The 25,063-nt window shown below is 41.5% G+C and overlaps 3 protein-coding genes across 3 annotated transcripts; all 3 read left to right on the forward strand.

Moving 5' to 3' along the window:
- Positions 1 to 3,181: 3,181 nt before the first annotated feature.
- vcpip1 (valosin containing protein (p97)/p47 complex interacting protein 1) lies at positions 3,182 to 12,215 on the forward strand. Its single transcript, XM_080461205.1, has 3 exons — positions 3,182 to 6,007; positions 8,657 to 8,743; positions 9,636 to 12,215. Exons 1-3 carry the CDS (start codon positions 3,361 to 3,363, stop codon positions 10,427 to 10,429), a joined length of 3,528 nt encoding a protein of 1,175 aa, XP_080317331.1. The 5' UTR covers positions 3,182 to 3,360; the 3' UTR covers positions 10,430 to 12,215.
- A 3,298-nt stretch (positions 12,216 to 15,513) lies between these two features.
- On the forward strand, positions 15,514 to 19,757 carry LOC308123168 (uncharacterized protein). Its single transcript, XM_080485500.1, has 2 exons — positions 15,514 to 16,040; positions 17,429 to 19,757. The coding sequence occupies exons 1-2, from the start codon at positions 15,872 to 15,874 to the stop codon at positions 18,418 to 18,420; spliced, it is 1,161 nt and encodes a 386-aa protein (XP_080341626.1). The 5' UTR covers positions 15,514 to 15,871; the 3' UTR covers positions 18,421 to 19,757.
- A 1,223-nt stretch (positions 19,758 to 20,980) lies between these two features.
- Positions 20,981 to 25,047, forward strand: LOC308123157 (uncharacterized protein). Its single transcript, XM_080485490.1, has 2 exons — positions 20,981 to 21,207; positions 22,232 to 25,047. The coding sequence occupies exons 1-2, from the start codon at positions 21,042 to 21,044 to the stop codon at positions 23,785 to 23,787; spliced, it is 1,722 nt and encodes a 573-aa protein (XP_080341616.1). The 5' UTR covers positions 20,981 to 21,041; the 3' UTR covers positions 23,788 to 25,047.
- Positions 25,048 to 25,063: the final 16 nt, after the last annotated feature.

Consider the following 25,063-nt stretch of genomic DNA (forward strand, 5'->3'; position numbering starts at 1 on the left):
CCCACATCAAGAGGCTAGCTTACCACTGTACCAACTGCACAGTCCTATTCACCATGTACATTTTATGGACGTTAATGATTCAAACACTTAATCCAAAGCCAGCATACTTGTTTGTAATATTTTGGCAGTTATTTAATGTCAGTTATTTTTCACTTTGTTATGTTGTCATATTGCCTGTTGTTGATACATCCATTAAGATTGTGATGGTTGGATAATTTGAAGTCTTTCTGAAAATAACTGTCCTAGTTAATGTTTCTTGAATTAGTGTTTTGTTATTTATAATCACCAATACACTCTCCATTCTTTGGCTCTTTTAAAGTTGAGAGTTCTGTGCTTAAGTTTTTCCCTGGCAGACACAAAGCACAGACTCAATTGCTTATTTAACAGCCAATGGTTGTAACTGTCACTTAGTTACTGAAGTGAAAAACCACACAGATAACGTGTGAATCGTGCAGAACAGAAACCCACACAGGAAAAGAAGTAAGTACTGATATGTTGACATTTTTACACCTGATACTGAAGAACATTTTTTTTTTTTCAAATCCCACAGTGAACCCCTGCAGAGTTTGATTTACAGCAAAACTACATTGAATTCATTTTTATTTTATTACTACACAAATGACACTTTGTAAATCATAGGTAAGTCTTTAGTACTGGAGGGTTGAATAAAACCAGAAAACATAATTATGTTTGTCTGAAACTATAAAGCGTCCAGGAGAGTTTATCAGATTCCACACAGCATCAGATGAGATTTGCATAAAAAGTTTAATTAGTCATTTTCTTCTTCCAAATAAAGACAACTGAAAAACCAAAACCAAAAGAAAAAGGATGGAAACACTTTTATTTATTAGAATACATTTCTATTGATGTTTCACTGATGTTTTAGCTATGAAGATCATCTATTAAAGAGATAACTGAATTTGACTGTTGACCTTCAACTTGAGCTAATTCAGTGAGAATTGTGCTTTGGACTCCTGCTGTGTACCTCGACAAGACTGAAAATTGTTAAAGCAACAATTTTTTCAATGAGACAGCAATTGTGATAGTTGTGACGCTATTATAATTACCACATTTTGCTCATCTATTAAATAAATAAATAAAATAAACCTAATTTCTTATTAGCAACAAAACACCAATCATGGGAAAATCAATCCAATATATAAGCAACTTGAACTATGTATTAAACTGATAGGAATAAAGATACACAAGTTTCTTTATAAATTCAATAAAGAAAACTATTTTAGGTTATTTTTCATTTTTCATTACAATTTTCTATTCATACAAAGGCTGTCAATTGCTTTCTGCCCCCCCAATCAATCAGTTTGTTACAAAACACTGGTTAAAAAGAAAAAACCCCAGAAAAGAATATTAACAAAAAAATTTTATAAATAATGAAAGTGCCGCTGCTTAAAAAAAAAATACACAATTATACAAATGTTAAAGTAAATGTATTTACCACTATAGTCAGTATCTTAACCTACAAAAAAAAAAATACACAGAGCAGCTTGACGAAATTCTTCAAAGCCAGAAAATATTTAATTGTTTTAATTTATGGTTGAAATGTATTTTCAAAAGACTGTTGTTAGTTATGTATTATTGGTATCCTATTTTGATGTATTATGAATTCATTGGTATTATGAAAGTCACCACTGAACTGTCTTGGGTAAATTTGTTACAAAGAAATACCTGGAAGCAATATTCTTAAAAATAACATTCAATTGTACATTGGAATTTTATTAAATATCTACTATAAATATGGGATGAAAATGAGTGTCCCAAGCCTTGAAAAGGCCATAAAACCTTACTTAGTTTAAAGGACAGTCCTCACCAGACTTCAGAAGTTTCATTAATTCAAAATGAAACAAAAAAGACACAATCATAAACTGGACCAGCTGGAAGTTTTCAAGAGAAACATAATGTATACATACCCTTTTGATAAGAATCGGTATATATTTATTATATTATAGTATTTTATATTTGTTGTTTATATTGTATGTGACCACTTTGGGTAGCTTGATGTAGTGTACATTAACCGAATTGTCAATAAACCTACAAAATTAACCCCCCCAAAAAAAGAAGACAGACACATACAACTCTGTTTTACAACTAAATGAATCTAATTTGTCTCTATTTGTTGTAGATTATTGTTGCATTTTCGCCAGGGTACTCTGGAGTTCTATTTGCTTAGATGTACAAGAGCCCCACTTTGTGGCTAGTCAGATAAGGTGCAGGTACTTATTTTTGAACCAGGGCTGTTCACTGTATGTTATCATCTTTACATGTGGACTGTTTGTTTTTGACAAGTTCAGGTGTTGATTTAACAACTCGCCCTGATCGAGTTTGGATTACAAAGCGAACGTTTGTGACTGTAATCTAACATTACATGCCCTTTCATCAAATTCCCATCATCAAAAACTGAAAAGTTATTTAATTAGGAACAAAAATAAAACCCCACCGTAAATCAGTTGCTGTAGATTTAATACTTATCAAGTTCCTAACTGTGAAAAAAACACAAAGTTATAAATAGTGGACTGGGGTGTAAATAAATAAGACATGGATTGATTGATTGATTAGGAGCTTTAATTTCAAAATGATCGCCCGCTGAAATAAGTCGTGTTGAACTTGTGTCCTTTGCCTGTTTCAGATCAGTACATTGTTCCTTCCAACGATCATTTAATTATCTTGATTAATATTCACTGCTGCCAACGATGGTGTAGCTTAGCACCGATGCTAACCAGAAACGCCTGCAACGGCAACCTCAAACTCAGCAGATTGAATGACCCACATCGCAGAAACATGGAGATCGTACAATAAAATAGGTAAACCAGCGCCACAAAGTACGTTTAATCAAGCGAGGCGGCGGCAAAACCCCGTGAAACAATGAGAAACAATCTTTCCATCCAGCCCAAGCTGTCATGAGTTTGCTGGATTGACTTCCTTACACAACAAAACGTAGCTACGACGCGTTGGATTCTGGGTAATGAAGTCATTCAAACTTGAATATTACTCAACTACATCATTTAACCAGCATTAACAATTTTCCCGAGTGGTATGCATATAGAGTTAAAGTGTTTTTATTTAACGAATGTGAATATTTGCTTGTTTTGAATCCGTCGTGTAGATACTTAAACTTCTTTAGTCGCGGAGGGACTACAAATCCCAGAGTCATACGTGATTGCGTAGTTACGTTTAGCAACGATCAGTTGCTAAAGAAAAAAGCTGCCGCTTCCGTGTTGTTCCTGTGTTATTCTGGCAAATAACTATCGTTAGGTGAGTCAAAGCTCGTCTGACAGCCCCGCCGGAGTGTGACTATCATGATTTTGTGAAGCTGACACACAGTCTCAGCTATTCTCACCCGAAATGTCGTTGCTGCAGAGCTCAAAGAAAAAAGACAAGCGTATTTTGTCTGGTATCTGCCCGGACCCGAAATGTCAGGCGAGGCTTTTCTTCCCCGCTTACGGCTCCATTAGCATCGAGTGCACGGAGTGTGGTCAGCGCCACGAGCAGAAAAACCTGCTAAATGTCGAAGAAGTGACGGATCCAGATGTTGTGCTTCACAATCTGCTCAGAAACGCCCTGCTCGGCGTCACCGGGGCCCCGAAGAAGGGGACCGAGCTGGTGAAGGTGATGGGGCTCTCTAATTACCACTGCAAGCTGCTGTCACCGGTGCTCACCAGGTATGGCATGGACAAGCAAACGGGCAAAGCCAAGCTGCTGAGAGACATGAACCAAGGTGAGATGTTTGACTGCTCTCTCCTGGGAGACAGAGCTTTCCTCATTGAGCCGGACCACGTTTCCACCATGGGCTATGGCAAGGACCGGTCAGGGAGCCTAATATACCTTCATGACACTCTGGAGGAGGTGAAGAAAGCCAATGGCAACAGAGAGTGTCTCATCCCAGTCCATGTAGATGGAGATGGCCACTGCCTGGTCCACGCTGTTTCCAGAGCGCTGGTGGGCAGAGAACTGTTCTGGCATGCCCTGAGAGAAAACCTGAAACAGAACTTCAAGCAGAACCTAGACCGCTATAAGGCCCTCTTTCAGGATTTTATCGATGCTGCAGAGTGGGAGGACATCATCAATGAGTGCGATCCCCTGTTCATCCCACCTGAAGGTGTGCCACTTGGACTACGCAACATCCACATATTTGGACTAGCCAACGTCCTCCACCGACCGATCATCCTGCTGGATTCCCTCAGCGGGATGAGGAGCTCCGGGGACTATTCAGCTACCTTCTTGCCTGGGCTTGTGGCTGAAGAGCAATGCAGAGGGAAAGACGAAAAACTGAACAAGCCTATCTGCATTGCCTGGAGCAGCTCCGGCAGGAACCATTACATCCCTCTGGTGGGAATCAAGAACACGGTGCTGCCAAAGTTGCCAGCCCGCCTGCTCCCGAAGGCCTGGGGTGTTCCCCAGGAGCTCATCAAAAAGTATATCAAACTAGAATCGGATGGGAGCTGCGTGATTGGCGGTGACCGCAGCCTCCAGGACAAATATCTGATGAGACTGGTTAACGCCATGGAGGAAGTTTTCATGGAGAAGCATAGCATTCATCCATCACTAGTGGCTGATGTGCACCAATATGTCTACAGACGGACCGGTGTGATCGGCATCCAGCCCGAAGAGGTAACAGAGGCAGCAAAGAAGTCTGTAATGGAAAACCGTCTGCACCGCTGCTTGATCTGTGGTGCTCTCTCTGAGCTACATGTGCCTCCTGAGTGGCTGATTCCAGGTGGAAAGCTCTACAACTTGGCCAAATCCACCCATGGCCAATTACGCCCTGATAAGAACTACAGTTTCCCCCTCAATAATGTGGTTTGCTCCTATGACCCCCAGAGAGATGTCCTCCTCCCAGATTACAAACTGAGCTCCCTGAACACCTGCAACTGGTGTCATGGCACATCAGTGCGCCACATCCGTGGCGATGGGTCCGTGGTTTATCTGGACGGAGATAGAACCAACACTCGCTCCCAGGGTGGGAAATGTGGGTGTGGTTTCAAACATTACTGGGAGGGAAAGGAATACGACAACCTCCCTGAAGCCTTCCCCATCACACTTGAGTGGGGGGGTCGAGTGGTGCGAGAAACGGTGTACTGGTTCCAGTATGAGGCAGACCCATCACTGAACAGCAATGTGTACGATGTTGCTATGAAGCTGGTGACCAAGCACTTCCCCGGTGAGTTTGGCAGTGAGATCCTGGTGCAGAAAGTGGTGAACACTATCCTCCATCACACTGCCAAGAAAAACCCTGACGAATACAACCCAGTGTCCATAGACGGAGCTCATGTCCAGCGTCTCACTGACACAATGGAGACGCAGCAGGTGGCAGACCCACAGCCACCTACAAAGATTATCCTAACGGGTCAGAAAGCAAAAACTCTGCACAAAGAGGAACTGACGATGAGCCAAGCAGAGCGCAGCATCCAGCAGAGCATCAGTGAGCAGGCCTTAGTCACTCAGAAGAGACGTACTGACAAACTGAAGCAGGAGCAAAAAGGCCACGGCCGGTCATCTTCCTCTGGTGGGTCTCCCGAAAACTCTTCTTCCTCTGCTCCAGCCACACCCACTAAATCCTCCTCCTCACCCTCCTCGTCCAATAAGGAGAAGAAGATCCGTGTTACTACCAGTGACGGCAGGCAGGCCATGTTGACCCTGCAGGCTCATACTACCTTTACGGAGCTGCAAAGGAGCATCACCAACCAGTTTGGCCTGCCGCCAGTGCAGCAGTGTATCCGCTATGGCTTCCCACCAAAAGAACTGGTACACCCTAAAGATGGCGAAGAGAACGAGCCAGTGGCGCTGCAGCATGGAGACAGGGTGACAGTGGAGATACTTCGCGGCACCGAGGATAAGAGTCCCGCAGCCTCCATACCACGAGCTTCCAGCTCACACTCTGCCTTGCACGCGGTGCAGGACCCGGTGACGTCTGGCAGGATGAGCAGCAGGGAACTCCAGGACAGCATCGACCTTGAGATGTCGTCCCTCTGTCTCCTAGCAACCTTGATGGGTAAGACTATATACGAGTGTCACTTGTGGGCCTCGTCTACCAGAAGTAGAGTAATGCAACTTCTAAGAGAAACACTTAGTGAGTTTTGACAAACTTTCAGTTGTGGATCAGTAACAAGAGGGCAGTCCTTTTATCAAGAAAATATTTTATTCATTCCACAATGGGGAAATTCAGTTACCACAGCAGCACCACTTTGCACAAATGTATAGGGGGAAAAAAATAAAGAATAGTTATACATTTATCAAATATTTTTCAAATATTCTGATATTGAACAGAGAGAATTATTGACATATTAACAAGAAAAGGATACAATAAAAATTTATTTACAGACTGGAGACATTTTTGAAAAGGAAACACATTTTCAGCCAGCCTGAGTCTTTAAATCATATTTGAACAATCTTATCTCTGATAGTTATGTTTTTTTTTTTTTATGTGAATTTTTTATGAAATCATGCAAACATGACCAGAAGAATGACTTCACATGGTATACGACATGAGTGAAACATTTCTTGAAGAAAGTGCCTGTGCCTGCAGAGCCTTTTCTAAAGATCCACAAGTAGGATCAAAACTGTTTTAAGTTTGCTCTACAAAATTACTCTCTTTTCAAAATGTTTACAGTTTAATTCACTGATCACTGGGCATTTACATTAATCCAATTCCTGGTGGATGTTTTCTTTTTGGCAGCAAGTAAGATTTCCATGCTGCTTCTTCAGAACTGCATTGTTCCCATATTTGCTTTACAGTTTTGAGATCTGTGTAATTGTCATATTTTGTTCACCAATATGGATAGAAGATATGAAACCGGAGCGACGGCACTCTGCTGGTGTGCTCTCTCAGGCTCTGCATCACATGTCCCCAGTGGTTTCTGATTGGACACACACATGGCTGGTGAATAACAAACTGCATCGACTCATAAGATACTTGAACTCCGAGGCTTTAGATTGTTTGCCCCAAAAATATCAAAAAAATCTGTGTGCGTTGGGAATGTGTTGACTTGGGCATCTCGTCCCCTCCCTGTCTCACCTGCCCGCATGGACAAAGATCGCAGCCACGTTCAGATAAACCGATCAGCCAGCCAACAAGTAGCATGATCGAGAGTGTCTGTTGATAGTCACAAAGATTTCATCTGCACTCTGAACGCTCAGCAAGACCTGATGCAGCATTTCCCATCGGCTCTCCCCTCATGTTCAATAATCCTCATCTCTTAGAAAGCAAACCATCCACGCAGCAGTTATGTCCCCCAGCTCAGAGTTCCCACAGCTGACTGCCAGTATTGAATACACTTCAAGTACAGCAAAATTTAGTGTGGAATCTGGAGCCCAACAACTGTTGCATCATCTGCAAACGTATCACTGTGTTATGATGGGTGGATGGAGTTGCCATTATAGGTGAAGAGTGTGATGAAGATTGGACACATCCCTGTCGTGTTCGGACGCAAGAGGTGTGTCTCCCAACTTTGACTTAATATAGGTAACCTGGCAGGAAGTCCACTACCCGTGATGGTAATGTGGAACTGGGGCACCAATTGTGTTGTTTTCTGGCCAGTTGATGTGGCAGGACAGTTGTAAATGCAGAACTAATATATGCAAAGGGCATTCTCGCGTCACTTTCCAGTTTCTTAAGGTTGTTAATTCAGTGTTAGAATAGTTTTGATGTTAGACATTTCCAGTTTTTCCATGACCTTGACAATTATCAACATGAGTGCCACTGACTGATGGTCATTCAGACACCTTACAGTTGTATTTTTGGTATTGGGATGATGATGATGAAGGAGCAGAGCATCATAATGAGAGGTCAAACACCTCAACCTGTTGGGCTTCACATCTTTTCAACACTGCCTCTGGCACTCTGTCTCGCCCTGCCCATTTGTTCACATTCACGTTCTTCACCTGGTAGTGCTGTAATATCAGCATTAATTCGGCTGTGGTCAAAAAACTGTTTTCAGTCAAGGTCTTGATGCCTTTCCAGATGCTACAAGGGTTGTTGTTGTGAACCACCCCTTTTACCTTCTTGCATTGTGTAGGAATTAGTCAGGAAATTTGTCAGAACATGTATATTAGTTATTTAGAGCTGAGGTTTTATATATATATATATATATATTCACACACAAACAAGGAATTCTGTGATATAACTTGGTGTGTGACACGCCATGCATCTAAATCTAATAAACAAAACATACAATGCAAAGTTATGAATGACCTGCTAAATGCTGAGCAGCATAACTTAAGACACCATCTTGCTCCTTTTTCACCATCCTCCTCTCACGGTCTATATAAAGACTGAACAGATCGCTTTTCCAATCCGCCAAAGCTGTTGTCACATCAGCAGATTTCAGCCGTGATACTGAGAAGTGTGAGATTAGTATGGGCGACAAACCAAGAACAAACAGAAACTGAAAAAAAAAAAGTTGTTTGTTTTACATTTTAATTAGATCAGAAATTAAACGTTCCAGATTTTCATTTCAATTTGGAGTTTTCATCAGCTGGATTCTCTGCTTATGCTATTGTTAAAATGTGTGCTGCTGGTCGACATCATAAAGATGCACCGTAACACAATAAACTTGACACATGTTATGGCTGTCATGGCTGTTGACGTGTTGAGTCTTAACTGGTTTGTCATATCACTTTTAAATTTGTGTCTTTCTCCTAGGTGAAGATGTTTGGTCGTATGCAAAGAAGCTGCCACACTTGTTCCAGCAGGGAGGTGTCTTTTACAATATTGTCAAGAAAGACATGGGTGAGTTTGCTTTCATCAACGTTACGTGAGCCTCAGACTGTCTTTTCTGGGGCAATTACTTCAAGTTGGCCCTCTGTGTTTTCTGAGTTTCTAATTCAGGGAAGGAAATGAGTTAGCACATCGGTAGTTTAACATCAAATAATAATCAACGGGAATTGTTCGCTCAACTATAGTCTGCAAAATACTAATTTTAAAGCAGATAATTGGCATACCAGGCCAGTACCTTTGAATCATTCTTGCTAGATTATTGAAATGATGATCTGTCAAAAACTTGTGTAGTTAGAAGCATTATATTTTAAGGTTTTTTTTTATATGAATGTTTAATGTTATTTTTTTAAAAGTTGTTCAAACCAAAACTAGTTTGATCTATTAAATCATAATATCATGATTGAGACGAAGCACATGCAATGATGCATATTGTACATGAGAATACACAAATGAGCAATTATTGATTTAAACTATGGATTAGCTCAAAGACTTTTACATGAATGTCATTTTATTCATGTCTTCTGAAGGGAGGCAGGAACCACTCTCAGAAATACAGCTTAGGGTCAAACATTCTCAGTACCTTTTTATTGTGTGGTTATTTAATGATGAAATGAAAAATGTTCTTCAAAATCGCTTTGGAATATCCATAATTGTAAGTTTCTGTGAACTGTATATGACACGAGCTTTTCACCAAATGTAGCCAAAACTTTAATTCTATCAACTTTTGCCGTTTGAGCAGCAATAATTCCACAGTTGGTTCCCACCATGGGAGAAAACGGAAAATTATGTTTTAGTCATCATTGATAGGGTGTTTTAAGTCCCACTTGTAAATATACTTATGAGTCATTTCATTTATTACGGTGCATGATGTCTGAGGGATTTTTCAAATCATCCTCTCTTTCAGGTCTGATGGACGGGAAGCACTGCACGCTGCCTCACCTATCGGGGAAAACCTTTGTGTATAATGCAGCAGAGGAGCGCCTGGAGCTCTGTGTTGACGCTGCTGGCCACTTTCCTGTTGGCCCTGACGTGGAGGAGCTGGTAAAGGATGCGGTGGTGCAGCTGCGCTCGGAGGCGGCCTCTAGGGGCAGCAGGGAAGGAAGCCCCTCCCACGGTGTTCTGCGGCTGGGCAGCGGCGGCGTCGTTCGTAAGAAGGAGCAGCTTCAGAACGTCACCGCCTTCCAGGGTAAAGGCCACTCCCTTGGCAGTGCTGGGGGCTCCTCCCCACCAGAGCACCGACCGATTACACGCCAGCACAGCAGCGGCGTGGATCTCAGTGCCAGTGTGTCTCGGGGACCCCCGGACCTGTCGGACATCCCAGAGGACACCACCAGGGAGCTGGTCCGTATGGCTCCGGGCTTTGTCACTATGAAGGACGGCCGTGGCCTCGACCCCAGCCTGATGGAGCAGCAGCGGAGAAAGCTGCAGGAGATGGTCTCGTCCATTCAGGCCTCCATGGAGCGTCACCTGAAAGAGCAGCAGAGCACTTCTGTCGCTGGAGATGGGGCCAGCCAGGAGCGGACAAGCGGGACTAAAACTAACGCAGGCCAGCCGGCTTCTGCAGTCGACCACAAACCTTCACCTCCGGCAGGCGCAACAGCAGCCAGTAAACTGGAGGAGAAGGTGGAGGAGCCAGAGGAGATGGAGAGCCAGGACGCCGAGCAGAGCAATGTCACTGAGCCCATGGATCACTCCTGATTCTGAGCCTCAGCATCACCATGTCCCCGCCCCATCCGGCTGGCGTCTGTGGGTCGTAACGCCTCAGGTCGCATCCTAAAGCTTTGGTCTTCATTGTGTTGCGTTGTCTTTACTGCATGACGAGAGAGCGGCCAGACTGTCCTCACTGCGACAGACTTCTGTCGGGACGACATTCTGCGATCTAGATGTTGTAAAATGCTGTGTGCGATACATCATCAGTCCTCTCACACCACCACCGGTGTGACACAGGTCACAGTAAGGAGGCGTGGCTGTGTGATCTCAGCAACACTGAATGATGACTTCTGACTTTTCAAAGAAATATTTTTGCCCTCTGAGTTTTCTCTTCTTTTGATGATGTATTGCACACAACACTCCTGCAGTGTATCGCACAGCTGCCTGTATGGCGACAGGATTATATCTTTACCCCTGTGATTCACACTTACAGATGTCTAATCCTCTTGCTATAAACATGCACTGATATCCCAGCAGCAAAACTCGGGTCAAATTCATGTGTGAGACGCATTCCTGTAGATAGAAGAATCCCCCCCCCCCCCCCCCGAGTCTTAACCAGGAGGATCGCTGCCGGCTGCTGGCAGCATCGGGTCCCGCAAACATGCTTCCATCAACGTGCACAAAGCAAGTGCTGCAGCCTCTGTGCGCATTAATGTCTTTCAAATTGCTTTCTCATAGTCTGTCTGAGAAGTGCAGGGAATACTCTCGATCTGTGTCAGTGTGACTATCGGATTCCCCTTTTTCTTGACCTGAGGTTTCATTGTTCTGCCCCTCCAGCAGTCTCCTCCAAAGCTCAATGCTCAGAAAAGCGCCGTCACAGATGCGAAGCACCTCAGTCAGACCAACACGAACCATCTACAGGCAAGAAAAGCAGCTGCAGTGTTTGATCAACTATATGTCATATTGCTACATCGGTTTCTTTTATGGTGTTGGCAATTCAGTTAACGTGTGTTTTTATACTTTACATTTTAATCGTCTTCGAAAGGAAGTGTTGGTTATTGCCTCACAGGCTACTGCAGATTTGAGCATCGAGTGTGATACCAAAGACATGTCATCGGTCATTCAGAGTTCATTCACGCAAGAGTTTTCTCGTGACCGTTTGTGATTTTTACACAAACAATTCCCTAGTCTCTTCTGGGATTTTAGAATCTGGCCTCAGAAAGACGGCTTTATAAATCAAACAAATTGCATTGAAAGGAGCTATAAAGTTCAAACTGTTTTTGAGGGAAATTAATTCACACTGATGGTCAAGTGCCTAAAAAGCTTTGTGTGCAGCAGGTTCACAGTACACGCAGTTGTGTTGGGGTCTTAATAGTTTTCTCACCAAGGGGGGGGTACAGTGGTACTGATGGTATAAAATCACACGCTTATCACTTTCATTGCCTGCAGGTGGCACCGTTGGTCCCTGAGATTTTCCTGAAAAGTTTAAAGTTCTGAACAGCAACATCAGACAGTGTTTCTGCTCATTTTCACAAATTTGAAAACAAGTCGTTCAGCCCATTTTCCTTAAGCTACTGGAGCACAGTCGGAGCAAAAGAAAGTCTGTTCTTGCCCCCCCCCCCAAAAAAAATAATCTTGGAATTGATAAACCTAAACCTCCCCAGGCTCACGTTCGAGCTTCTCAGAAACTCTCCAAGTGGTGCTTCACATCTTAAAATGGCCAGAATATTTAGTTCCTTGATTGAGCAACACTATCAATTATTCCAGATATTGTTTTTTTTACCATTTTGTTCTATCTACACATGAGCTGTTAAAATATTTTTTGAGATAACTTAAAAAAAAAAAAAAAAAGCTTAGAAGTAAATGCAAAGGGGAAAAAAAAAACCTGAGCTTTTTGCAGACATGGTTTACGTTTGTTGTGCAGGTGAAATTATTTTGTTGTTACTTTCCCAGGACCAGTGCCTATGAGAACAATCTGTCACCTTTTCTTTAGGAGTAATTTCAGCTAAAACAGCCGCTTCTTTTTTTTTTTTTTTTTTTCCTGTGTATTTTCACATTTCAATAACCCAGCGTGGCATTTCTAACTTCAAAATTGAGTTGCTTTTACTTCAATGAATGGAGGTCACACTGCACTGTCTGAAGAAGGTGGAACGCCCATAAAAATCAGTTATCTCGTTCAGAGCAGTGTTTTCTAGTACTGGTGTGAGACTCGGGTTTGTTGAAGAAACTGAATTTCTAAATCGGGGCAGTGGAAACCCCAGAAACCAGGATTTAGGAAAACACTGCTGTGAAGGACTTTTAACACGACCCTGCCATCTTTATTTAGAAAAGCAGAGATGTGGCCAAAGACCAAGCAGGGTGACGTTTTTAAAACTGCTTGAGGTTTGATTTGATTTAGAAAATGTTCAACACTTAAGACATAAATACTTAGAAATGTGACGATCCTACTTTCCTGTTGATTTTGGATCGATGACCTGCTGCTGCAGGTGACGAGAGTCTTATGAAACCCATTAAATTCAACACAAAACTGTGGTGAAGCGCCACTTTTCATCTGATTCACCCTAGGTGAGGCACCTGAACACTGTAGAACAGAACCAATGTATCCCATCACAGGTCTGCATTCAATGTCAATGTGCCTCCAATTCCTCTTGTTGTCAACCTGAGAGCCCGTGGTTCTTGATTCACTTAATAAGTTGCTGTTTTTGTCCAAATAAATGCAGATAATCCGCCCATTTTTAAAACGGCACAAGTAAGTGTGTTCATATCGTACTGCAGTGATGAGCAAATTAATCCTCCAAACTTTTGACCTTAAAATTTCCACCTGTGGCACATTTTGAGTCTTGATGGAGATACAGGGATATTTTATTTTGACTTTGCGGTGAAAAGTTCCTACCTCTTCCTCGCACAGTGAAACAATTGAACGGTACAAAATTTGAGTCCTGGCCAGCTGCAACCTGCGCTGGACAGAAGGAGAAAAGAAGAATTGAGGCTGTAGGGGAAAAAACATGAAGCTGTAGAAAATGAAAGGTATTTCGACCCCGTCCCTTAGTGAGGACTTATCAGTGAACACGTCAACAAAAATGCAGGAATGGTTTCATTTTTGAGCCAAAACAGCAGCTTATTTCAGTGAATCGTCAAAGTAAAGATCCCATATCTGAAAGCACTGATGAATAAAGAGGCCTGATGGTTTGTTGCTTTTTATTTGACACCAGCTGCCCGTGACTCTCAAGCATTTCTGTTTCGTATGGAGATGCTTGTTCTGTTTCTATGTTCTGTTGCATTTTATTTTTTTTTTTCCCCCCACGGTGTTTTGTGGATAACACCTTTTTTTTGCCACCTTCTCTTTTCTTGCTGGGAGTCATTTATTCAGCGTGTCTGCGCGGTAAATGTGGCATGAAGGCTGGAAACTGGTTCAGTACATCCACCGATCAGTGCCTTTATTGCTCACTGATCAACATGCTGTTTTCCTAGTTTAAAAAGCTGGGGAGTGGTGTCAGGTTTAGTTTTTTTGTTGTTGTTTTTTTTGTTTTTTTTTTCATTTAAAACATGCAAAAACATTTCCCAAAGTGTCAATCTATAGAAAGGGAGTTTACACTGACGTTGCCAAACAGAAATCTCTGCAATGCCCTTAAAATTGTAACGAATGATGTTGCTCATTAGGCCTTAAAAAAAAAAAAGTGTAAAATTTTAACCAGAATTAAATTCTTTCCCTTTAGTTTTCTTGTTCTTGTTTTACCTCAGCCTGTCGTTCATTTTAAATCTCTTTAAAAGTTGTCGTCTTCTGGTTTAGGCAACAAAAACATCGATCTCGGTTTCAAGCTGTGAATCCAACTTCTGTTTTAATACAGCTTATAGAAGTGGGGTTTTTTTGTTGGTTGGTTTTTTTTTTTTGCCATTGAGGTGAACAAATGTAAAACTTAGCACTTTGACGTGAAAGAAGGAACGCTAGCGTAGCATACTCCTGTTAGGAAAACCTAAATCATCATCAGTCAGTCATAAGGAAGGAAAGTTTGCTCAGATCAGACGGCACTGCTGTAACAGACTTGAAGTTTTTTTTTTCTTTGTGACTGCTGTACTAATGACATGAAATGTAATCCAGTTGTATAATAGTATATATTGTAGTATATTTGGACCTGTACAGAAACAGATTGTTCAGTTCATTCAGTTTACTTTTTTTTTTTTTTTTTTAAACTTCTCTCTGGTTTGCTAATAAAATATTGATGATACACGGCTTCAACATCGCTACTTGCATGTGTGATGAATTTTCAACTCCAACAATAAACTCACTTCCTTCACCTGTTTTTGTATTGTCGTCACTGACAAGTGTTATGAGACACGCATAGTGAGTTCCACAAGTACTTACAGCTCACTTATTGTGGTTCTTGTGACTGAGCAGTTCCGCCACAATCACTGATCTCTTAATTTCATGAAATATTTAATTTACAGCCGCACGGTGTTGTATGTTCCTGCCTCACAGCGAAAAGGTCCCGTTTCTGTGGAGGGTTTTTCATGTTCTCCCCGTGTGTGTGGGTTTCCTCAGTAACATTACTAACATTACTGTGTAGTGAGATAACTAGTGCCTACTTTGTTGACTGCTATACTCTATCGCAGAAAAGGCATGGATATAGAAAGTAAGTTCATAAACAAAGATAATGCTTGTATGGACGTTGCCATGTCAAAATGCCCTCCTGGGCGGTGAGACCGCTGGCATCAGATGTGTAAGTGGGAAAGTAAATGTTGACTGACAGTCACAGTTGATAAGAATCAAAGGTTCCTCGGGCAAATCCTTGAGAGTCCATTGGAAATGCTTGGGGTCATTTTTCACCACGCTTATGAAAAAGTGGGGTAATGATACAAGAACTGCTATTTCTTAAAATGAATGATTTTTTCTAAACGCAATGTCACAAACATGTTTCATGAGAAACACCTGAAATATGAAAACCTTTCATTTCCAAAATTTAGAAGAATAACAGCCCTTCAATGTTTCCAGCGTGCTGTTCTGTGTCCATTTGTGAGTGTGGGTGTTATTATTATTATTACATAAGCAGAGACTGTTTAAAGAGGACATCCAGACACACTCGAATACACGTGCTCTCAATTTACTTCTGCTACATTTTAGGTGCCACCTACTCACAACGCAGGGACTATAAACTCCCTGTGGAGCATTCCAGGCCCCTCATCAACCCAGTATGTGTGCACACTCAGGTTAGAAAAGGTGTTTTTTTTTTGGTTGTTGCACATGGGGGAGCGTCAACGGGCTGCTGCTGCGCTGGAAACCTTCTGCACTGCATGCACAGATTTCTGCATCAGATTCTTGTGTCCATGCATTGCATGTCAAAAACCTTTCCCTGGATGTCTTCTGCGTCCAGGATCCGTGGCAGGAGGAGGCGGTAAAGCACCTGAAATCCTGCAAGAGAGCTTCCGGCTGGATCCAAACAAAGAAGAAGAGGCAGTGAGCAGAACTTCTGTAGATGTGACTTGAGTATCTCAATGTCGTCTGCTCAGCATTTGAGAGACTTTATTAGTGAGCGGCTGACTGTTGCTGCTGTGGAAATATTTGCAGTGTTTCAACAAACCATCGTTCGGTATGAGGACGAGCTCGATCGTCAGCGCAAACAGCTGCAACACAGCTGGATCCCCGAAATCAAACGACGAACAGGTATGTGCAGCACATAACTATAAACCCTCGTACAGATCTGACTCAAATAGTATTCTTTGTGGCGTTTATTTTTTAGGCTGGATGATAGGTATTAATGTGCAGCTGCAGCAAATTTGTGTAAAACATCAATAAAAAAATGAAAGGTGAAGCTTTGCAATGCTTAAAAGTCATGCTGCAGTCACTTACAGCACATTGATACTACCTCAGTGGAGAAGTTTGAAAAGCAGAACCAAAAGGCTGGGAAGTATAATGTACCAATAATCAAATAACTGGATGAATACTTTGTAAGAAATCCATAGAATGATGTAAAAGGAGAATTTTGCTGAGAAAAGTCGCTCAGGTGGAAAGGTGCACAGTTTTCAAAATCTCCCCAGAAAACAGTTTTAAACTATTTTTCTCAATGTCAAGTCAAGATCACTTCATCTGTGATTGTTATTGTCTTTAGTTGATGAAAAGAATGTAAGAAAGAACAGCCCATATTCAAACCCTATCCAACAGCTCTGAGGTTGATCCTCTCTGGAGTTGCATTACTGTATGAGGAGTGTGCAATTTACACATCTGGGAAGGAACTATTAAAGTATATGGTCATTTAAAAAAAAAAAAAGATCTGCTTCTGTCCTGGCATTTTATTTTATTTTTTCGTTTGGTAATGTTTAGTTTTTTCAGAAAAAGTATTCAATTTTTGCCACACAGTGCTAAACGGCATACAGTATTCATCACCACAGCATGACTGAAAGTCGGCATGACTGACTTTGAATGAAGTGATGATCTTTCAAAAAACTTTAGACAGAGAAGTCAGAGAAGACAAGAAATGCCATCATATTTATATCATCAACAAAAACTTCAGAAAAGGTGACTGATATAAAACAGCAGATAATCTATTAAAAGTGATCTAATGGAAAAACCTAAGAAAGAAAAACCAAGTCGTAGCTTCGCAACAGAGATGGGAGGCCAAGGCTCATTGATGCACATGTGGAGCAAAGACAGCCACATGCAGCAGATAATGCCGTACTTACTCCTCTTTACCTCCAGCACCACCCACAGCAGCCATGTGCGTTACCAACTAGACCATGGAGCAATGGAAGATGTTTCTTTGCCACTTAACGACCACCTAAACACCATTGGAGACCATGTCCATATTTCCATTTAAACAATATACCCCCATGGCTGGAGTCTCTTCATAGCAGGATAATACACTGTGGCTTTATCCTCCAAACAAAATAGTTTAAGGTGTTGCATGCATGGTTCAATGAGGCACCGTGAAAGGTGGGCCATTGCAAGACAAGCCAGGTGGTCCTAATGATAGTTTACCATTGTAAAACCAGGGTTATGCCAATGTGTCTTGACAAGTATAGCCACGAGTTATTTTCTTGTCTTTGTCCTTCCAGAGCCCAAACACTTGTGTGTCTGTAAGAAGGAGGAGCAGCATTTCCACAACTGGGAGGAAGCCCTGTGTCCAAACCAGGACAAACCGTCCCCTCCACAGATTAAAGAGGAACAAGATGAACCAGAGCCTCTGGACATTAAAGAGGACCAAGAGAAACCAGAGCCGACACAAATCAAAGAAGAACAGGATGAGCTCTGCACCAGGCGGGAGGGAGATCAACTCGCAATGGAGCAGGAGCCTGATATCGTTATTGTGCCTCTTATCTATGAGGAAAGAAAATGCAGCAAAACAGAATCAGACAGTGAGAAGCTCCTCCATCGGGACTCTGCAGCGGAAAACCTGATTCAGAGAGGAAATGACCACGTCAACTCAGAATCATCTGCACATGCTGAGCTGGATCTCGAGCAAGAAGCTAACAAACATGAAAATCATAACAATGCCGTGAGCTCTCCCTTAGTCGAGGGTCAATCTGGTACTGACGCGGCAAAAAAATCAGCAAAATGTGTTTTTTGTGGGAAAACCTTTATGAGGAAGTCTCAGTTGAAAAAACATCACAGAATCCACACAGGTGAGAGGCCTTATGCTTGTGAAATATGTGGGAAAGGCTTCACGAGTAACGATAAACTGTTGGTTCACATGAGAATTCACACAGGTGAGAAGCCGTACCTGTGCAACACCTGTGGGAAAAGCTTTACAGACCCGTCAGCGCTCAGAAGGCATGTAGGAATCCACACAGGTAAAAAGCCACATTCTTGCAAAACGTGCGGGAAACGCTTTCGTCAGAGAGGTCACCTGATCGTCCACCTGAGAATTCACACAGGTGAGAAGCCATTCATCTGCACTTTATGCGGTAAGCGTTTTATCCAAACGTCGAACTTGAAAAGTCACATGAGGATCCACACGGGTGAGAAGCGATATTCGTGTGAATTCTGCGGGAAAAGTTTCGGACATAATCATTCAATGTTGTACCACGTGAGAACTCAACACAAATGAGAAGTCGGCCTCAGACATCAGTGTGGAAAAGTTAACTTCCTAAGTGACGCTTCATATGACTTGGACAGCTTGTAAAGCCTTTCAGATAATTTTTGTAAGATTTAACAGTTTTATTCATTTTCTTGTCACATTTCTACCAAAATTTTTTTTAATGAGGCATGAAATAAAACACAAACAATCCTGTTAATCCTGTTAAACAATCACGAATTTAAAATCTTTGTGAATTCAAAGTTGCTAATAGTAGTCATCATTGTTTTCTTTGCTCCTGACAATCTTTAAAAAATTACTTAAAAAATATTTTCATTTATTTCTTATTTTGACTCCTCATATATTTTTATGCAGAGTTCTATTTATGCCATCTATTTATTGATGAAACCTTCATGATATTCTAATGCAACTATGTACTCACAAGTTCCCCAACAGACCCCCTAAAAACCACTGAAATACGCCAAACAGTGTTTTTTGATTTCTATACACACACATGTTCCATTAAAATCTGTTTCTTCATGTCCAGAACCAAAGCTTAATTTTAATGCATGTTTATATCATTTTTTTTGTTATTATGAAAATATCCACTAAAAACTGTAAGCATTGCTTTCACCTCATGGTACTGAATACACTAATAAAATACTGAACGCAACAAAGAGTACTTTTTTTGAAAACAGGACATATGCATCAAATGTTTGACCCGGAATTGTTATTTGGAATGGGAATAGATTACTCTTTTGGATTTGATACCAGCAAGGCATCAGCTCTTCTTTTACCAACGCTCTGAAAGCACAAAATCTAGTTTTCAAAGTGGAATGTTTTCCATCCGATCTCCAGATGGTCTCCAGGCTGGGCAGTTCAACATCTGGACTCTTGTTATAGAGCAGTGCTGTTTTAATATGTGCAGAGAGTGGTTTGGCATGGTCGTGCATGTGAGAAAAGCATCTGAATGGAAACACATGTTGCTCCAAGACTTGTGATTATGGTTCAGTATTCCAGGTACGTTCAACCCAAATTTTTTTATCATATTTTCACTTTTTTTTTTTTTCAGATGGGTGACCATTCCATAACTTTACCTCTGTAACACTCTGTTTCTGGAAAATTCTGCATCCACTGTCAAAGGTGTTGTGGTTAGCACTCTTGCGTCACAGAGAGAATGTTTATGGGTTTGATTTCCAGCTGGGCCTTTGTGTGTGGCGTCTTCTTGCTGAATTGTCGAAAGCGTGGTTAGATTAGTATTTTAGTTGTGTTTGTTTGTGACACGCAATCAAACCAAAAGTTTTAACTTTTCTGTGCGACCTGAAGACATGAAAATGATCTATAAATAAAGGAGTTCTGTTACAAATGGCATCTTCTCGTAACATGTTTTTTTTTTTCTTTTTCGGTTTGGGTATTTTTTTTTTTTTATAAATTAGTGTTGTGACCTTCTTTATGTCCCAACTCTAGGCCAATTAATCTGCAGCACCTAATTAATTTCCATGTTAGTATATCTAAAGCAGGGGAAGTTTAATGTGGCAAAAAAGTTAAATTTGCTTATTTACTAAATATGACTGGTATTTTAAATCGTTATGTTGTTGATGTTGTTATATAAGTTGGTATAACCATCTATTTAAATCACAGCATGCTTGCTGCCCGTCAGACAATCCCCCTCACTGTCCACTTTTAAAACTAATCTTAAAACCCACTTTTATTCCTTTGGTTTTAACCATGTTTGAGACTCTGTCCCTGGTTTTATTGTTGCCAATCTATTGTTTGTTTATTGTATTTCACTGTTTTTACTCTTTACTGTACTTTTTTATTTTGTCTTTTATTGTAAAGCACTTTGGCCTCAGCCACAACTGTTTTAAAGTGCTGTATAAATAAAGCTGACTTGACTTGACTTGGCTTGCCATGCTGCACAAGCATATTCAATTGTCTCATGCCAAGCTTAGTTACAAAATGCTCAAGATTAAGAGAAGTTCACTAATTTGGACAAACTGGTTCAATTTATTGTGAGCTTGCACAGCAGCCCAGTCTTTTTGACATATTTCATTTGGTGTTTTCAGAATGATGATTATATTTTAAGGTTGAATTTGGTATTTGATTCAGTTAATTCTGAGAATGCTAGAAGGACATGGGCTTGACTGATGATACCTTTATGGAGAATTTATGACTGAGCTTGTGTACTGGGTATGATTAGATCTCAACTAAACGGCCGGGGCAGTCCAAGTATTTCCGCAACAAGAAAGTGTCAAAATTATTGCTGTCAATGATATAACAAACAATAAACTCTTTAAACGCTCATGTTAATTTAACTGTTATTTTACATTAGTCATTATAGCTCAAAGAGCAATGTTTGCTCGTTTTTTTTAAGAGTTAGCTCACATGCTATAATGAGTTTTTAATTAAAGTTTCAAGGAGGAAAAGAGAAAAAATATATATGTATATATATATATATATATATATATATATATATATATATATATATATATATATATATATATATATATATATATATGAAAAGTGGACGCGGATTGAAAATGTTAGGTGTTGCTTCCTATCGGAGCTTTACAACGTAACACCGACCGGAAGTCTACAGCCTGTTGACGGCCGCTGCATGGAAACCGATAGACATCGAGGCGAATGAAGTAAAGATGTCTTCAGCACAACATTTGAGAGACTTTATCAAAGAGCGACTTCATGTCGCTGCAGAAGAAATATTCGGAGTGTTTGAACAAACTTTCGTCCAGTTCGAGGAGGAGATTGGTCGACAACGGAGTCTTCTGGAAACCAGCATGAGTCTTCTGGACGTTAAGACAGGTCTGTGGGGTTAAAACTATCCTGATGATTGAGAAACTGTACAGTTTAACCACGTGTGTGTTTTGTTACAAACATTTTTGGCTTTAATTAAACGTCCTCCACGCACAAACATCGCCTCTGCCTCATCGGCGTATGGTAGAAAATAAGCCACACGTTCATTTTAACTGAAGTATTGAAGTCTTTGGAGCAGAAGAAACCAGCGCGCAGGGACCGTCTGTAAATTACAAACCGCTGAACTAGCGAATGCAGATATGACAAAAATATCCAGCAACGCCACTGGTATTCACTGCAGTGTCACCAACATCACTGCAGCCTTCACCTGTCTCCTGCTGATCACCCTACAACACTTGTTCTGATATAGAACAGGCTTGACCATCATTTAAATGGACTTCTGTTAGTAATAACATTCAAAAACAAAATGATGAAACGGCATTTGTATATCAAACCGACAGTTGTAGTATGATGAGACAAGTGACAGTGAATACCAGTCACGTTATTAGATATTTTTTTCTCGTCTTTGCTGTTTTTCAGCGGATTTGTAACTTGCAGACGGTCCCTGTGGCTGCTTGCAGAGAACCTCACACAGAAGGGATAGAGGCATTGTTTGTGTGTTGAGGACACAGAGTTATTGATGCTGGAAGTCTGAATCGATGGATATCGTGCAGCTTTACCAAACTCTCTTTTACCCAGATGTGAGCGGCACAATATAATATACACAACGGCATTCACTCTTTATTTGGCTAACTCTACAACATCGTACAATGGATCAGTCACACCAACATAGAGAGGTTTTTCTTTCTTCTTTTATTAACTTTGCTAATTCATGATTGTTGTGTTCAGGATTTCATGTTATGACCTGTGTTAATGCCACCATAGTGCAACCAAGCTTGAACAGCATCAACCCTCATTCTGAAGAGAAACTATCTGTGTGACAGGGACTATGGCCCTATGACACAGAGAATGTATCACAGTGGTTCAGAATTCAATTACTCAGAGGTGTTTTTGCTATGTTTTGTGCCTATAGAGCTCCTAAACCAACATGTCAGCAAGGAAGGAGAGGAGGTTCACACTGAGCAGATGCTCTGCAAACAGAAAGGAACAAAACTTCCTCAGATTAAAAAGGAAAAGGAGGAATTCTGCACTACTCTGCCTGAAGAACAACCTGCTCCGCCGCCTGGTGTATATGTGGTGACTCTTATTTATGAGAACAGTGGCCACAGTCAACCAGGAGAAGACAGCGAGCAGCGCATCTCTCATAGTGCCCCTGCCCCTGCTCTTGTTTCTGCCCCTGCTCGAGTTCTTGCTCCTGCTCCCGCCCCTGCCCCTGCCCCTGCTCGAGTTCTTGCTCCAGCCCCTGTTGCTGTTCCTGCCCCTGTTGCTGTTCCTGCTCCTGTTGCTTCTCGGGTTCTTGTTCCTGCTCCAGCTGCTGCTCCATCTCATGTTCGTATTGTTGTTCCTGCTCGTGTTTCTGCTCCAGCTCCAGCCCCTGCCCCTGCTCGTGTTTGTATTGTTGTTCCTGCTCGTGGTTCTATTCCTGCTCGTGTTTTTGCTCTTGCTCCTGCTCCTGCTTGTGTTCCTGCTCCTGCTCCTGCTTGTGTTCCTGCTCATGGTTCTATTCCTGCTCGTGTTTTTGCTCTTGCTCCTGCTCCTGCTCCTGCTCCTGCTCCTGCTCCTGCTCCTGCTCCTGCTCCTGCTCCTGCTCCTGCTCCTGCTCCTGCTCCTGCTCTTGCTCTTGCTCCTGCTCCTGCTCCTGCTCCTGCTTGTGTTCCTGTTCCTGTTCCTGCATCTTCCCCTACGCCTGCCCCTGCCCCTGCCCCTGCCCCTGCCCCTGCCCCTGCCCCTGCCCATCCTCAAAGCCCAATTCAGAGAGGAACTGAGCATGAACAGCCAAAACCAAAGCTAAGAACTTACTATAACAAACGTCGCCGTGCGAATGCAGAGAAGCTTGTTGTGCCTGAGATCCCGTGTGATACTGATCCAAGTCCAAAGCCTGTGAACTGTGAGGTTTGTGGAAAAGCCTTTAAGGATAATTACTTGATGAAGACACATCAGAAAATTCACACAGGTGTGAAGCCGTATGACTGTAAGACGTGTGGGAAAAGGTTTTATCAGCTTTCTTTGCTGAACTATCATCAAAGAATCCACACAGGTGAAAAGCCATATTCTTGCAACATGTGTGAGAGAAGCTTCAGCCAGAAACATAATTTGATGCGCCACATGAGAACTCACACAGGTGAGCAGCCATACCCTTGTCAAACCTGTGGGAGAAGATTCGGTGATCCATCAACACTGAAAAGACACGAGGGAATCCACACAAGCGAGAAGCCGTATGCTTGTGAAATATGTGGCAAAAAATTCAGATGCAACGCTTACTTGTCAATACACGTAAGGAGTCACACAGGTGAGAAGCCGTACTCCTGCAGCTCATGTGGGAAACGATTCAGGGACCATTCAACATTAAACAGGCATCTGGACGTCCATGGAGGGAGTAAAGTTTCTTGTAACATTTGTAGTAAAGGTTTCAAAAGCAAGAGACCTTTATTGCGCCACATGCGACATCATGCAGACAAGAAATCCTGAAAGATTTGTACTAATGAAAATATGTTGAAAAGAACCTTTCAATTTGAATGATGAACGTTAAACTATTTCATGGTCAAATCATGTGGTATTGTTCCTGTACTGAGGTCACCTTGCATTCTGTTTTTTATCAGCTGGGGTTATTGATGATGAATTGACAATGTTGTGCGTTTTGAGGCTTGAAATACAACCATGTTGAAAATGTTGTACAATTTTATATTGAAGTGTCATATTTGTGATTAAGTCACATCAAGGTGTTTTTCGTCTTTGTTTCAGTATTTAAATTCAAACAGAACCTCAGTGCATTAGGCAGTCAACTGCTTCTCTAGTATCAACAGACTGATACTACTGCTTTGTTTCTATTTATTTGAGAATTGATGTTCATACAGTTGTAAACTCATTTTCTTTTACATTGATTTGAAAACAATGTCAAGTAAGTTGTTCAAGCTTCCAGGACAGGAAAGGAGGATTGCTGATCTCCTAACCTACCCAGTAGTTTTTCATCTGTTTTGTTTTTTCTTTAGCTGCGGTTTTGACAGGTACAGACTGTCAAGATGTACATTTTGTGGGAAAGGTTTTTTGTTTATTTATTTTTTTATTTCCATAAACGTGGCAAATGAATCCAGACTCATGGGAGATCATGCCATTGTAAAAGATAGGAAATGCTTTAGCCACAGCAGTATTTTGACTGTTCATACCTCACACAACTGAGAAGCCTTATTTTTGCAACCCCCGTGGGACAATATTTATTAGCAAATCAAAGTGAGAAACTAACACGGGTGAGAAGCTATAATCCTGGAAAGCATGTGGGAAACATTTCAGTGGGAGAGGTCTTATGACTCTCCATGAGAATATACACAGGGTATATGTTATATTCATATGTTGTATGCAACAGCAGTTTCATTGCAAAGTTTGTTTGTTCATGCAAGGCTTTCTTCCAGGACACTCTGATACCTCTCGTCTTCCAAAAATGTGTTTGCAGTTAATTCGGGACCCTGATTTGCCTGTGAGTGTATATGATTGTTTATGCCTCGTGACGGACCTGTCCAGGGTGTACCCTGCCATACTCGGCTGGCATCGGGTCCAGCGCCTCTAACCCTGGACGAAGATGGATGGATGGATACAGGACATCAGTGTGTGTGTGTGCTTTGTTGGGACATACAAGAAAACTTTTTGTAAGATGGTTCAATCAATGACTTTTCATGAACTTGTTTTTGATACAGAAAACTTTAAATATGTGTGAATAAAGGTCGAATCATGTACAAAAAGGCGTGTTGCG

The sequence above is a fragment of the Lipophrys pholis genome (assembly GCF_963383615.2).
Source record: "Lipophrys pholis genome assembly, chromosome: 1".
Taxonomy (NCBI): Eukaryota; Metazoa; Chordata; class Actinopteri; order Blenniiformes; family Blenniidae; genus Lipophrys; species Lipophrys pholis.

What these genes read in the sequence shown, in the direction of transcription:
- vcpip1 (XM_080461205.1), top strand. Translation starts at nt 3,361, where the DNA reads ATGTCGTTGCTGCAGAGCTCAAAGAAAAAAGACAAGCGTATTTTGTCT. An exon ending in TCTCCTAGCAACCTTGATGG is followed by an intron (nt 6,008 to 8,656) that starts GTAAGACTATAT and finishes TCTTTCTCCTAG; the next exon opens with GTGAAGATGTTTGGTCGTAT. An exon ending in TATTGTCAAGAAAGACATGG is followed by an intron (nt 8,744 to 9,635) that starts GTGAGTTTGCTT and finishes CCTCTCTTTCAG; the next exon opens with GTCTGATGGACGGGAAGCAC.
- LOC308123168 (XM_080485500.1), top strand. Translation starts at nt 15,872, where the DNA reads ATGTCGTCTGCTCAGCATTTGAGAGACTTTATTAGTGAGCGGCTGACT. An exon ending in CGAAATCAAACGACGAACAG is followed by an intron (nt 16,041 to 17,428) that starts GTATGTGCAGCA and finishes TTGTCCTTCCAG; the next exon opens with AGCCCAAACACTTGTGTGTC.
- LOC308123157 (XM_080485490.1), top strand. Translation starts at nt 21,042, where the DNA reads ATGTCTTCAGCACAACATTTGAGAGACTTTATCAAAGAGCGACTTCAT. An exon ending in TCTTCTGGACGTTAAGACAG is followed by an intron (nt 21,208 to 22,231) that starts GTCTGTGGGGTT and finishes TTGTGCCTATAG; the next exon opens with AGCTCCTAAACCAACATGTC.